This window comes from Pygocentrus nattereri, chromosome 4 (genome assembly GCF_015220715.1).
Source record: "Pygocentrus nattereri isolate fPygNat1 chromosome 4, fPygNat1.pri, whole genome shotgun sequence".
Lineage (NCBI taxonomy): Eukaryota > Metazoa > Chordata > Actinopteri > Characiformes > Serrasalmidae > Pygocentrus > Pygocentrus nattereri.
The window spans coordinates 33,706,459-33,722,080 of NC_051214.1; the positions used below are offsets into that span (position 1 = coordinate 33,706,459).

Below are 15,622 nucleotides of genomic sequence, written 5' to 3' on the forward strand. Positions count from 1 at the left end.
AGAGAGCAGGTCCCATTCACTGAAACATCTCTGGAGTGGCTCTACCACTTTATCTGAAATGACTGAATGAATATTCCACAAACATTATAGTTCACATGTTGCATCGATTAGAGAACCTACACGGAATCCAATCCATAAAATCCAGCACCTAATTATTATTTTGTTATTAAGTGAATTTCTAGGCCATTGCTTCGTGATACTATCTCATTATTTTGAGAGAAGTCATTATTTTAAACCACCTCATTATTTTGAGTTACTGTCTCGTTATTTTGAGATGCTTTCTTGTTGGATAGTATTTCAAAATAATGACTTAGCATCTCAGAACAATGGCACAGCCTTTGACTAAAAGTATAAAAACATTAGGTGCTGTATATTTTTTAGGTGCTGTAGTTATATATATTTATTTTAAATGGCGGGAATGGGCTCCCGTAAGAGACAGCTATCAGGGAAAGTGTTTAAAAACGAAGAAAAGGAACATTTACGTTTTCTGTTTGGGTCAGTAAAAATAGGCTTTAAACCACCACTATAGATAAGTGACTATGTTAAAGGGAACGTGTGTGTGAAATAACGTAGAAATTTTGTAAATTTCCTATAGAAATTCTTAGGCGGAAGTGGCATTCTGGATAGTTTCACTTGCCGACAGTAGAGGGGGAGAGCGAGAAAGAGAAATGGCGCCTCGGTACTCTAGCTGAGACAGTCATACGAGGGAACTGACAGAGCTAAGGAGATTCAAGACGCTAGAAAAATCATGGTGAACACGAGAAAGAGCTCCCAGGAAAAACCAGGCAGTAATTTCATCTCCTGTCGGACGAGGTCGTCTCCTAGGAACAATCCAAAGTTGGAGGAGCAGATCCATGTAAGAGCCGGGTCCTTCTCCTCAGCACCCGGCTGGCTAGCCAGTTTGCTTGCAGCGAGCTGCTTAGTTTGGCCTGAAGATTGATGTCCCTTCATTGATAGCTAGCTAGCTACCTCTCTCTTTTGTTCACGAATACCGACAATGACACTCACCGACGAAAAAATATTTACGTTACTTGTGAATGACACGACAGATATCATCATTGCCGGTCATTTTTCAGTCATAACAACACGACTATAATGGCTAGCCTAGCTAGCTCACTAGTTTATCGCACTCAGTGCCCCAAGTTCTCTTTGTGTTGGTGTTGTGCTTTGCCCGGCTCGAGAGGAACTACCGTTAACGTTAGCTAGCCGCGCTAGTTAGCGAGTTGAGGTTTGTCATCTGCTCAGGCGACTGACAGCAACAGCGAGGAAAACAAAGAACATTTTGGTCGGGCTGTTGTTCGCTCGGTGTTGTCCGCTGTTCTTCCTTAAGCACAATAACCGAATTTCATGCGAGAAAGGCGAGGAAGGCAGCGTACAGCTGAAGCAAGACCCCTTGTGGTTCAAACAGACAATGTTTTTATTTGGCTAGCTGTGAAGTGAACTCCGTAAACTTGAGGGCTGTTGCAGTCGTTGTTGTTGCTGTGTTGGTGAAACATTTGTGCTATATTGAGCTTTCTGCGATGAAGTTACATTGACCTGCTCACTCACGAGCTCGCTGATTATGTATTGCAGTAGTCATTTGTTTCCCTTTTTAGTTTCTCCCACGGTGTTCCAGCTAGAGGAAAGCTAAAGTTAGCTGTAGTTCACGTGAATCGTTTAGATTTTTAAAAAAAGTTTATTTCGTGGAATTAAAATCGACATTATATTGGCATACCTCACATATAAAAGATTTTGTTCAAAAAAGGAAAATCTGTATGAGAAGGAAATATCTTTACTTTTTCGCCCAAATGTCTGAAGCTTGTTATATATTTGTTATATATTTACATTTATTTTTGACTTGTAAATATTACAAAATGATACTATGTATGTACATATGTTTGATATAAGTATCCGCATATATGTGCATAAGAAAAATAAATGCATGTATTAGTTCTTATGAGTATAGTATATGTGATGTTTGAAAATACACATGCTAAATATGTCAAAATGTGCTATTTTAGGTGTTTAAATACACATTGATGTTTGAACATGTATATGCATGTGTATATGTATATGTATGTGTGTGTATGTATGTATGTATGTATGTGTGTGTGTGTGTGTGTATATATACACACACACACACACTCACCTGCCACTTTATTAGGTACACGTTGCTAGTAAAAGGTTGGACCCCCTTTTGCCTTCAGAACTGCCTTAATTCTTTGTGGCATACTTTCAACAAGGTGTTGGAAACATTCCTCAAAGATTTTGGTTGGTTATTTGAGTTACTGTTGCCTTTCTATCTTCTTGAACCAGTCTGCCCATTCTCCTCTGACCTCTCACATCAACAAGGCGTTTTCATCCTCACAGTTGCTGCTCACTGGATATCTTCTCTTTTTCAGACCATTCTCTGTAAATCCTAGAGATGGTTGTGTGTGAAATTCCCAGTAGATCAGCAGCTTCTGAAATACTCAGACCAGCCTGCCTGGCACCAACAACCATGCCACGTTCAAAGTCACTTAAATCACCTTTCTTCCCCATTCTGATGCTCGGTCTGCACTTCAGCAAGTTGTCTTATCCACCTCTACATGCCTAAATGCGCTGAGTTGCGGCCATGTGATTGGCTGAATAGCTATTTGTGTTAACAAGCTATTGAACAGATGTACCCAATATATATATATATATATATCCATCCATCCATCCATCCATCCATTTTCTAAGCCGCTTCTCCGTCAGGGTCGCGGGGGGGTGCTGGAGCCTATCCCAGCAGTCTTCGGGCGGAAGGCAGGATACACCCTGGACGGGCCGCCAGTCCATCGCAGCCAATATGTGTGTGTGTGTGTGTGTGTGTGTGTGTGTGTGTGTGTGTGTGTGTATATATATATATATATATATATATATATATATATATATATATATATATATATATATATATAGTGTGTATATGTGTATATATATATGTGGCCACTGATGTGGACAGGCAACTAAGAATGGGCAGAAGAAAAAGAAATTTACAGACTTTGTGAGAGCACCTGAGGCAGTTGCTTGCATGATCAGTGGAGTGTGATAGATTCAGCTGTTTATTGGCAGGTCTGCTAGCCTTTGCCTGCCGCTTGCACTAATGGTTGAAAGGGAAGGTCCGTTTTCCAGTTTCAGCCAGAGTCAGTCTTCAATTCTGATAGTCTTTAATGCTACAGTACAGTTTGCACCTACTGATATCTGGTTATTTGTACTTTAATCTCCTCCAGAAGGACACCAGCAGTGATGTCAGATCTGGTAGTCCCCGTTTGTCGCCCCCATCTAAACGCGCACGCAGGCAGACACCCCATTGCTCCAGTGACACTTCCCCCAGTCCCCAGAGCAAAGGGCAGAGAGTCACATGGAATATCACCAAACACTGCACCAGGTGAGTCTATCCCATCCTGCAACAGAGGGCTTGTACTACTGAGCTGGATTTATGGGTTTGCAAGCCTACTTAAGGTGACACAGAACATAGTTCTAGTTTAGTTGCTCTGCACGCAGTCATTATAGTTCTGTCCTGAATCAACAGTTGCCTGTTAGAAATGATCTTGTAGTGCTCCTTACACAAAAAAAGTTTTTTAAAACCTTTCTGTGACACATGCTGACTTAAACACAGTCTTAACAATTTTTATCTGTCAGAGGCTTCATTTCTTTACCTTGCATTGTAAAGGTCCTGTTTTGTGCAAAAGTTAAGGCACCCATGGTCAAATAACGTTTTGTTGATTTTTGAGGTGAAAAAGCAACATATACAGCAAACTAAACAAAAAAAGTGATTTAAAAAAATTTTTTTTGCAAATGTTACTGCACAGTTTCTTTATATTTGATTAAATAAATAACATAGAAAAAAATAAAATAGCTTTTGTGTGTGTTTGTTTGCATACCTTTCCAGTTGTGAAAGTCTCAGAATATAATTAACTCACTGAATCGACTTCAGAATTGCCAGTAGGAAATGTTGACAATTCCAGAGCGTAATATGTTCACAGACTCTTTAAAACTTGTGCTCATGCTTAACAGCCATGAGCTTCTCAAAAAAGGCCTGTTTGTTGTGTTTACTTTTTTCCACTTTAAAAATCAGCAAAATGTGCAGTTTGCCGAAACATCACCATAGAGCTGTATTATTCACTGATTTCATCTATAAAGTGTTTGAGGCAGATGTTTTTCATTTATGGTTGAGATTATATTGAAACTCAGGTTTTGTTGTGCATTACCGAGCATGCTTCTACTTACAAATATCTAGTGTCCATGTTCCCAAAAAAGTAAATAAATAATGCCAGATTTATTCTAAATTATGTTTTTATATACATATGTTTAAATTTTTTCCCCCAAAGTTCAGAAAGTGGAGCTTTTGCTGGAAGTTGTTGTTGCTGCTGGTTGAGGCAGAATTTTCCATTTCAGCTCCTTTAAGGGGGAAAATATGAAATGTCTTGTTTGCTGTTGTCCATCTACCAGTCCGCTTAATGTCGCTATAACCAGTTACATTGTACATCATTGTAAAGCATCCATGCTGAAACGCATCTGTAAACAAAAAGGTGCTGTTTGGGGTTGTGACATGGCCTGAAGCCATGCCAGTATCTTAACATTAGAGAACTCTGTGGACCACTGTTAGGGCTGAATTTTACTTCTAATAAATTGGCCTGAAAAGAATTTGCATTGATTGGCAAAAGATGCTGTGATGAGTGGTTCACTGGTTCAGTAATAATAGTCATAATAGTCATGCTGGATGAAGATTGAAGATATAGATGGAGTAGTTCAGTGATGGTGGAATTTTTTATTGTAATCCAGGATTTGCTAACATAACATAAAAAGTGAAATTATTTCACTGGGTTAAAATACTTTAACACAGTTTATTTAACAGTTATGCAGCCTTATGTTGTTTATGTTGTGTTTCAGGTTGTCCACTGGAGCCTTGCAAAATGGACACAGTAAGATATTACTTTTTTATTGTTAGTTTATGTAGAAAGCTGGTGTTCTGTTTTGTGCTACTAAAATGTAAATGGGGTTGTTGTTAAAATAAACTGCTTCAGGGTGCTGGACTTTTTAACTGGGCACTATTTTACCTTGGCCACATTTATTGGTCAGAGATGAAGTGGATGGAATTAACATTTTACATGGTGGCATTTTAGAACTTTTTTTTTTAAACTATCTTGTAACTAAACTAGTCCTCTTTGTTCATCATATTTGTAATTATTTTATTTTATGATATACTTGTAGGGCGAATGACTCTGCGGGGAGATGACAGTACAGATGGGGACGATGGTCACGTAAACGGCCATGTTGAACTAAAGAGGAGTTGTCGCTCAAGAAAGAGCCGGTTTGAGCACCTCAACCAGAGCCTTCTGTTCGACCAACTAGTCAACAGGTAATATGTTTATTTGAGATGCTACAGTTCTAAAGTACATAAATGCTTCGGCATGATGTGGAGTTTTGCAGGAATAACAGAAAAAGATCTTTACAAGGCACATAAAAATGCTGTAACAGGTGCTCTGAATTTCATACAACTAAAAATAGTATTTGAGGACAGTTGTATTTAACAAACAAATGATTTAAATTGTCAAGCAAATTGACGGAAAAAATGTGAATCTCTAGGATAATGATGTTTGGAAAACGGTAAGTGTTTCAGGCATTTTAGTCATACACACAATGCACCTACCTGTTCTTCACATTAGAACTCTTACAGAGGCTCTGAAGCTTGCAATGAAGATAGTTTACAAAAATTACTGAAAATCAGCTACTGCAAGGTTCAGTGCTAGTCAAAAAAGAGCCTCAGAGTAATAGTTAGAGATCTTTAAGTATCTTCTCTACTTGCTACTCAACAGTCTGCCTTAAAAAACACTGAACAATAGTGATGTCCACCCGCCACCCCCCCCCGATCTATGTACATTGTTATCTGCTTCGAGATTAAAAAAAAATAATAATTTAATTAGATCTGATTCCTGATGATATACAGCTTTCTCAGTCATTTTCATCGGTTTTATTTACAGCTTCCTATTGTGCTACTATTTTTATTATTCCTGTAAAGTTGTGAAGGACTAGCATTTAGGAATCATGTTATACACTAATAGGCAGTCAATTTACCTTAAAATTATTAAGAACATTCATTCCAGCCTTTTGAAGCAATTCTTCCCGATAGTGTTTGTATTTACTGAATGGGGTGCAAGTTATGTTGGATTAATGCAGTTGTTTTTTAATTTTCCCAGTATTCTCTAAAAAGGCTTTTTCTGTAGCTGTTAATGTAGCAGGCCCTTTTAAAGACAGGCTGCACTTCATTCAAAGCCATTTGGTCAGTGCTGGCGCTTGGTTCGTTACAGGGGCTTGCTGTTGTCTTAGTTTAAGATGAACTGCTAGCCTGCTCATTTCAGGAACTGCTTTGAATAATGTTAAGTGTACCTAGATAAAATTTCCTTTTGTTTGTAAAGGCAAACAGCAGAGTTATGATCACTGTGCTTAAGTGTTTTTAACATGTTACTGAACTGAAGGCGTTAAGGTTGCGATGTGATAAGATTAACAAAACTCAAGTGATGGTGAACACAAAAAATCTAAATGATTTAAGCATAGATATAGTCTGAGTAAGGTCTCTCAGCATGGCTTTGTGGTTGAGATTGCAAGCTGGTGGTATAAGACAGATGGCTTGACTGCATTGGAGAGAGGAGAGCTGCTGGAGTTGGAAACGGTAGAGGAGGTTTTTGGGCTGCAGTGGGCAATGTTAATGCGTTAGTATTGAATGTGTATTTTGTATCTATCTGTCTGTCTGATGGAACAATAAATAACATATATAAAAATAATGTTTTTCCACATTTGAACTTCATGTTTGTTCATCATTCTGTTTGAGTTGAGTTCTTTTGTGTGATTGACTTTTGGGACCCCATCTTTCTCCCTGTTGTTAGTACGGCAGAAGCAGTGCTTCAGGAAATGGACAACATCAGCAGCATACGACAGAATCGGGAAGTGGAGCGGCTACGGATGTGGACTGACACAGAACTGGTGGGTGCTGGCTTAGAATAACATCCCAATTTCACCCTGATTTTTCACTAGAAAAGAGGAGATTTCTTGTATTTTATTGCATGTTGTAGTATGCTGCTTTATTGGCATCTAATGCAGAAATTTGTAAGTGAGATAATAGTTCTGGGCAATATATTGTCTGAACTGGTATAGCCTTTAATTTAATCCAGTTTCAGAAAACTGGGCTTTTGTGATATAATTTATCTAGATATTTAAAAGAAAGTAAGCATAATGTCTATGAAATATTGTCCATAAAGTACAAATGTTTCTGTTGCCAACTGTTTTTTTTTTTGTTTGTTTGTTTTTTGAATTTTGTACATAAAGAAGTACATAAAGAACAGAATGAAAGTCAAATCAACACATTTATGAATTATGTAGGGACATTCTTATGGCATAGAGTAGTAGTACTCAAGATAGTATCTGTCCTGTGACTTTATTACCGCAAACCTAAATATATTGCGTCATAACATGATCTAGTGGTGTAGTCAAAAGTATTGCGATATTAAACTTAATCGGTATGGCAATAGTATTGTTTTCTTAGTCCAGCTGTATTTGACTTTGCTTTTGTCTTCCTTGATTTAACAGGAAAACATGGACATGTATTCCCGTGTGAAGAGGCGGAAAGCAATGAGGAGGAATACATTTGGAATGCAGACCCACCATAAAGTCATCAGCAAATCCGAGGCACCTGAAGAGGAGGAGGGGACGGAGGGTAAGCTTAACATTTAATTTCCCATCAGCAAAAATCACTGTTGCACATAGTTTTAGATGATATTTTGTTATTTTCGCGCAGTCCTAAAATGACTGACTAACAAATAAAACCCCATCCACATTTGTCCGGATGTTTGTGAAAACATTTTTTCCTGTGTGTTTTGGCCTCCCACTCACATGAAGACACCCTTCCAGGGTGGAGACTTTTGAAAATTCAGATTTCAGTGTTTTTGCATGGAAATTGCTGACAATGCATCATTAATTTGTGTATTATGGTAGCTCTTCTTATTTGTGTGTGCAGAGTTCTGAACTGTCTGAAATTTGACAAACAGCTGGCTTGCTTCTGTTATTTCTGTGTGCTTAGCGATTTAGCGGTTATTTGGGAGTTAATAACATGTTTATAATTGAATTTGGCTGATTTTGTTATTAAGCCCTAGTGCAGAGGCATTAGAATCGACAGTGCTTAGTTCTTGTAAATGGGATGTAAACTGAAAATATTTAAATATCTCTAATTCTAAAGGTATATGACTTAATTTTTATTATTCACTAATCATTCCTTTTCTTTGAAAAATCCTCTCTCATGTTTTCAGAATCACATGAGGAGGGAGATGAGGATGATGATGGGGAGGATGATGAAGATGATGAAGGAGATGAAGCAGAGGAAGCAGGAGAGGAGAACGACAGACCTTACAACCTCAGGCAGCGCAAAACTGTGCAGAGATATGAAGCACCACCCATAGGTATTCATTCTCAGTTGCTGTTGAAGTGTTTTGAGGACCAGTATAAATATCTTCCACTATTTTGCAAATGTATCTTTCTTTGTATTTATGTCCTCTTGCAGAGCCAGTGAACAGGAAACAAAGCAAGAACACACTCTTTGATACACACAGGTCCCCTGCAAGAAGAAGCCATATTAGGTGTGTAACAGCCTCAATCATCAACTTGATTGATCAACAAGTTGTAATGTAGCAAAAGGTGTCCATTTGAATTAAAAACAAACAATAGCATCTTATCTGGACCCATTTATCCCTGCTATGACAATTTCTATGCTTTCTATATACTTTTTTATATCTTTTTATCTTTAACTTACATATTTATGTATGAATAACTACAAGTAATTTTTTTGTTTCCTGTTATGCTTTGAATCAGAATAAAGAAGCATGCCATCCACAGTAGTGATACAACGTCTTCATCTGATGAGGAGCGTTTTGAGCGGAGAAAAAGTAAAAGCATGACACGTGCTCGGAACAGGTAATAGACCCGGTGCTTTCAGGGATAAGTTGACTAAGTTTTTTATCATATTAATGCAAATATGTGTATCAGAATGTTTTAGAATATTCAGTTTTACAGTAATGCACATGAACTATCCATGTGACTGTCCATGGCAATGATTAGGCCTGTGCCATGTGATGGTTAAACACGTTATCGCCATAACAGCCTCCATGACCGCAGCTCACTCACTGCCAGTGTAAAATAATTAATTTAATGATTTGTTAATGCAAACCATTTAACAACACTAGTAAGAACATAAGTGAAGTTTAAACGTGATAGATAATGTGATGTCCACACTGTTAGATGAATAAAACAGTTCTGTTTTCTGGCACAGGCCTAATGCTGATTCCCTGTCTTTTTAATTAGTCATCAGTTAAACTGAAAATTCTCTCCTTGGCTTCAGTTTTGTTTTTTTTTCTTCTTCTTCATTGAGTCATTGAAGGAACGAGAATACAAGACCAGCCTATTCTTATGTAATGAGAAGCCTGTTTGTGTGACAGGTGTCTGCCAATGAATTTGCGAGCAGAGGACCTGGCCAGTGGAGTGCTTCGTGATCGGGTGAAAGTTGGTGCTAGTTTAGCAGATGTGGACCCTATGAATCTGGACACCTCTGTACGTCTCGTGTGCTTAGAAGTGTAACTAAATGCATATGCATTCAATGTGTTACTAAGGATTCTGTTCTTAAAAAGAAGAAAGATTTGAATCTGTTCTGTATAGGAGAGTCTTACAGTATCTTTCACCTCTTTAATCCAGGTAAAATTTGACAGTGTGGGGGGGCTTGCAGATCATATCAAGTCTCTCAAGGAGATGGTTGTCTTTCCTCTTCTTTATCCTGAAGTGTTTGAGAAGTTCAAGATCCAACCTCCAAGGTGATGCGTCTGTTTTTTTTTAGTTGACATCAGAGAACCTTTTATTTTCATGTGTTTATAACTGTATTTAGCAGTACAACAGGCTGATACATTACTGATAAGCTTAAAGCATTTTACAAAAAACTGTTTCTTCTCCTGCAGGGGTTGCCTGTTCTATGGGCCTCCAGGGACAGGAAAGACTTTGGTGGCGCGGGCGCTGGCTAATGAGTGCAGTCAGGGGGACAGGAAAGTGTCCTTCTTCATGCGCAAGGGTGCTGACTGCCTCAGCAAGTGGGTGGGGGAGTCAGAAAGGCAGCTCCGCCTTCTCTTTGACCAGGTTAGCCAGTTAAACCTGTGATGTGATGGTTATAAACAAACTCATGACTCAAATTTGTTGTGTTTGTGACTGTTGGGAGAATATATAGAGGAAAAAGCATTAAATAATTGAAGCGGGGTTTAAATGCTTTACAAATGCCTCTTGTCTCACCCAGACTTATTTGTAATGTCACTTATGGCAGTGTGGTAATAATCTCTACATCCACTTGTAGGCATACCTCATGAGACCTTCTATCATCTTTTTTGATGAAATTGATGGCCTTGCACCTGTTCGTTCTAGCAGACAGGATCAGATCCACAGGTAATTTAATTTGAATTCATTGCCTGATGTTTTATTAGAATTTGGAAAATTTGACTGTCAAAAACATTTTAGAACATTGTTTTGTATTATACACTTGTATTATAACACTTTACTTCTTTATTTCTTTCAAGCTCCATAGTTTCCACGTTGCTGGCTTTAATGGATGGTTTGGACAGTCGAGGGGAGATAGTGGTCATTGGTGCTACAAACAGACTTGACTCTATCGACCCTGCACTCAGGAGGCCCGGCCGCTTTGACCGGGAATTTCTGTTCAGCCTGCCAGACAAAAAGGTATCTAAATACTGTGAATTCTGCGAATAGATGTAGTCTGTGTTTTGTGCGTTTGGATAGACAAATCTCCCTGTGATTCTAGAGTTTTTTTTTTTACTGCCCATGTCTGGAGTTGATTAGGCCATTTCAGCTGATTTCTCAGAGCTAGTTTATCATTTACAAAATTCTGACCCACCTCCCTTAGTTACTGTCACAATGTCTTTCAATTTAGTTTAGTTCAGGCCTCCCAGTAGTACGTGTACCACTTGTGCTAAAATGCTAAATACTTTTGCAGCACAAAGGAAAATGTAGATGCACAAAGAGGAATATATATTTAAAAAAGCATTTATTGTTATTCAAAATTAAACTGGCCTGACAGGATGTTAAGTGTAGTCAAATGTGTAAGAACGGACAGTGTAAATGTAGGTCAAATTAAAGCAAAAAGTGATTCTGAAAATCATATTTATATTAATCAAACCAGTGAAATATTTAAGCCATGTGGCATTAAAGCTGAAGATTATGATGTCTAATAAGCAGAAAGTGAGCTGAAAAAGTGGCACTTTCAGATTAATTTAGTTAATGCTAAAGCTAACACTGGAGCTGAGCTGTGCAGAAGAGAACTCATCATCCTGTGCATCATGTCTTTTATCGAACCTGTGGAACAATACAAATAATGGCTCGTGTTGTTGGGCATTGAGTTAATATTTACACAGATTAAACAACTAATGCAAGCACCCGTACAGTCCAGTTTAACCTGACTGATTTATCAAGCTTATGGTCAACAGCTAAGTTGTGAAAAGCTAACCTAGTTAGTTTACTCAGCTTTACATTGTTATATGATGTTACTGATCACTAGACATCAAAAAAAAGAGCATTTTTGTTGAAATACAACAGTTTGATGTATTATTTAAACGCTGTTAAATAAACCTACCATTTGACTCCCCAGTCCAAGCAGTCTGACTGCAAAACACCGAAAATAACCATCCTGTGGTGTAATTCCAGCTTTGTGTTTACTTGGAATAAATGGTGTTTGGTGAAGTAAGTTCACAGTGAGCTTGATGACCATGACTGCTGTGTTATTTCAGCAGAGCGTAATGTGTTTGTGAATGAACTATGTCAGATACTGGATGGCAGTTCGCCTTGACAGAGCTACGTGAGCGGGAGCGGGCCAAAACATTTTAGTTGCGGGCGGGAGTGGGACAAATGATTCTGATTTTCTGTGGGAGTGCAGCATATGCAGATCTCTATATTAAAGCTCATAATTTTCAAATTTTTTCAGACTTCTAAATGCTTTAAGCTGTTTTGAGTTGTCTTGTTTCTGTAATAAATGTATTCCTATTTGTATATCCAGTATGTATTCTCGTTTACAGGCCCGAAAGCACATTTTAAAAATCCACACCAGGGATTGGAGCCCAAGGCTGACAGAGCCGTTTGTGGACGAGTTGGCAGAAAAATGTGTCGGTAAGACTCGTAGTTTCTAGAATCGGATCTCATCCTTTCTTCGAAGTGTAGGTAGTAGTTGCTGATGTGCAAGTTAATAGAAGATGCAAGTAATTCTTCAGTACATTATTTAATTAATTTTATTTAGTTAAGAACATTATTTCCTTTTAAGTTAAAAGTTATGTCTGTAATGGATCTTCCAACTCATATTGAATCTTTTTCTAGGCTACTGCGGAGCCGATATCAAAGCACTTTGTACAGAGGCTGCTCTGGCAGCGTTGCGGCGGCGCTATCCTCAAATCTACCATAGCAGTCAGCGTTACAAGCTGGACGTGGGATCCATCGAGCTTGGGCCGCAGGACTTCAGCCGCGCCTTGCGCTCCATTGTTCCTGCAGCTCAAAGAGCCCTAGCCCCACCGGGACAAGCGCTGTCCTGCACATTGCAGCCTCTGCTGGAGCGATCACTGGCCCATGCACTCGACTGTCTGCTTCGTGTCTTCCCCCATGCAGAGCTCCCACACAGGGAACACACATACGGTACCACAATCTGGGCTGCCAATAGCTGGTTTCTGTTTACTACTAGGGAAAATGTATTTATTTAAAATGTAACGAAAATGTGAATGTATATACACTTTATTGCCAAAAGTATTCACTCATCCATCCAAATCATTGAATTCAAGTGTTCCAATCAATTCCATGGCCACAGGTGTATAAAACAAAGCACCTAGGCATGCAGACATTTGTGAAAGAATGCTTCTGCAAACATTTGTGAAAGAATGGGTCACTCTCAGGAGCTCAGTGAATTCTAGCGTGGTACCGTAATAGGATGCCACCTGTGCAAAAAGTCCAAATTTCCTCACTACTAAATATTCCACATTCAACTGTCAGTGGTATTATAACAAAGTGGAAGCGATTGGGAACTTTCGGCCACAAAGTGGTAGGTCGCGTAAAATGTGCCTAGGCACAGTGTGCAAAGGTCACCAACTTTCTGCAGAGTCCATTGCTACAGACCTCCACACATCATGTGGTCTTCGGATTAGCTCAAGAACAGCACGTAGAGAGCTTGCAGGGTTCTAGGTTTCTATTGCCGAGCAGCTTCATCCAAGCCATCGTGTTCTCTGATGTGACGAATCACGCCTCTCCGTCTGGCAATCTGATGGACGAGTCTGGGTTTGGCGGTTGCCAGGAGAACGGTACTTGTCTGATTGCATTGTGAAGAGTGTAAAGTTTGTAAGAGGGGGATTATAGTGTGGGGTTGTTTTTCAGAAGTTGGGCTCGGCCCCTTAGTTCCAGTGAATGAAACTCTTAATGCTTCAGCAGACCAAGAGATTTTGGACAATTTCATGCTCCCAACTTTGTGGGAACAATTTTGGGACGGCCCCTTCCTGTTCCAACATGACTGCCCACCGGTGCACAAAGCAAGGTCTATAAAGACATGGATGAACGAGTTTGGTGTGGAAGAACTTGACTGGTCTGCACCAGTCCTGACCTCAACCCGTCAGAACGCCTTTGGGATGAATTAGAGTGAAGACTGTGAGCCAGGCCTTCTTGTCCAACATCAGTGTCTGACCTCACAAATGTGCTTCTGGAAGAATGGTCAAAAATCCCCATAAACACACTCCTACACCTTGTGGAAAGGGTGGGCTGACATATTAAACCCTATATATTAAGAAAGGGATATCACTCAAGTTCATATGTGAAGGCAGACGAGCAAATCATTTTGGCAATATAGTGTTTGAAGACAAATGCATAAATATAAATGCAGGTCCTTTTAATTTACATTACATGTCAGAAGAATCAAAGTGAACTATACAGGGTTTTCCATCCAGCTCAATTTTGAAAGTTTGTGTTTGTTAAAAAAAACAAAAAAAACCCTGAATAGAAAAGCAGGAATTAAAAAATGCATCTGGTGTCGTCATAAAAGTTATATCTGGATTAACATTCCCAGAAGTTCAATGGGTGACGCCAGAGTGGGACAGTGACTTCAGCCGCTCATTAAACAGCCACTGCCTGTTGCGCTTGGCAAGTCTGATTTACTTCAGGAAATCTAGTTAGGGTTTTTTTTTATTTTGTTTTTTGCGTTTCAGAAATATATTTTTTTTTAATTAAGGCAATTTGCCCACAACAGATATTTGTGTAACCAAATAAGTTTTTACCAGTGTATTCCATTGGTTTACAGAGATGTATTCTTTGTCCAACTTGGTGAGACTGTGTTTTTTTTTTTTTTAACAAAGTATTAATTGTTCAAAAGGTGTTCTGTTGGTACTTAGAACCGATGGAACATTACATACCTTTTAATTCAGAAAAGATGTCCTAACCTATCATTGTAAATTCTCAGTCCATTTCCATGCACTCCCCAAACCTTGTTACACTAGCTAGTTTCACTAGATTACACACAGTGATTTAATTCTTGCTCCATATTTCTGCAGGGAATACGTCTGCTGCTCCTTTTAATGACTTCAATTTGCTGGACTGCTCTCTCTATCTCAAATAACTCATAGACTGACTTATAGCTCTAATAAGCCAGGAGTTTTTCTCTGAAGCAATTACTTCTGTACATAAATGCTAGTTTAGAGAGGCATGTTTTAAATAGGTTATGTCAAACTAATGAATGTGGCATATGTCTTAATAGAAATGCTGTAACATACTGTACTTTCCACTTAGACTAATGTCTTCAATTTTCTCTCCTCAGATTTGTAGTGCTGTAGATTTATTGGAGAAATAATTCTAGGCACGTTACAGCTATTCCAACAGTTACATTTTTTTAAATAATGGCAATATTTTGGTTTCCCCAATGTTCCATAGACACTGACAATCAGCTGCTTGAGGAGGACTCTTACAGCGAGGGTGAGGACGGGGCTGGTGCTCAGTCCATTTACGATGCTATGCCAGGATCCCCAAAGAAAATGGACTCCTCCACCACGCACAAACCCTTCCTTCATTTTACCACGTGAGATACAGGCACAGATACACTCCACTCATTAACTAACAATTTTTCTATATGACATATGATGATATCTGTATATCTGTTTTTGAATAGAGATGCATCAGTACTACTGTTTCACAGCTAATACAGATTTCCTTGCTAAACTGTCTGCTGATGCAGCTTAATGATATTAGCCTGGTTATATTCCACAGATATATTCCACTATATCTGGTTACAATGCTGCAAGGTGCCTCAAAATGTCTGGAACATGTGTTTTTGTTCAGGAAGCATTCTTTCAGTAGTTCACCTGCCCAATTCACAAGTCACTCTGCAACTAGAATGCATAAAATTGAGAAAATACTTTAGTAACGCGATAAACACACTCCTCTTCAAAGGCTTTCATGAAAAGTTTACCAAGGAATGAAATCAATACACTAGACCAGAGGTCACTGGTCGTGGTCCAAGTCCAGACCCAGACACTGTCCTATGCGGACCTGAACCTATAACCGATAAACTATG

At 38.9% G+C, this 15,622-nt stretch overlaps 1 protein-coding gene across 2 annotated transcripts in view; it reads left to right on the plus strand.

Moving 5' to 3' along the window:
* Positions 1-632: 632 nt before the first annotated feature.
* Positions 633-15,622, plus strand: part of atad2b (ATPase family AAA domain containing 2B) — an 83,899-nt gene continuing 68,909 nt past the window's right edge. For both annotated transcript variants that reach the window (XM_037538012.1, XM_017683702.2), the window contains exons 1-17: positions 633-856; positions 3,228-3,385; positions 4,891-4,922; positions 5,212-5,359; positions 6,885-6,981; positions 7,585-7,711; positions 8,301-8,450; positions 8,552-8,627; positions 8,860-8,961; positions 9,483-9,594; positions 9,736-9,851; positions 9,993-10,167; positions 10,379-10,467; positions 10,599-10,758; positions 12,108-12,198; positions 12,403-12,714; positions 14,983-15,127. In XM_037538012.1, coding sequence (XP_037393909.1) covers positions 749-856; positions 3,228-3,385; positions 4,891-4,922; positions 5,212-5,359; positions 6,885-6,981; positions 7,585-7,711; positions 8,301-8,450; positions 8,552-8,627; positions 8,860-8,961; positions 9,483-9,594; positions 9,736-9,851; positions 9,993-10,167; positions 10,379-10,467; positions 10,599-10,758; positions 12,108-12,198; positions 12,403-12,714; positions 14,983-15,127 — 2,198 coding nt within the window. In that variant the 5' untranslated portion in view covers positions 633-748. The remainder of the gene's footprint in view (positions 857-3,227; positions 3,386-4,890; positions 4,923-5,211; positions 5,360-6,884; positions 6,982-7,584; positions 7,712-8,300; positions 8,451-8,551; positions 8,628-8,859; positions 8,962-9,482; positions 9,595-9,735; positions 9,852-9,992; positions 10,168-10,378; positions 10,468-10,598; positions 10,759-12,107; positions 12,199-12,402; positions 12,715-14,982; positions 15,128-15,622) is intronic.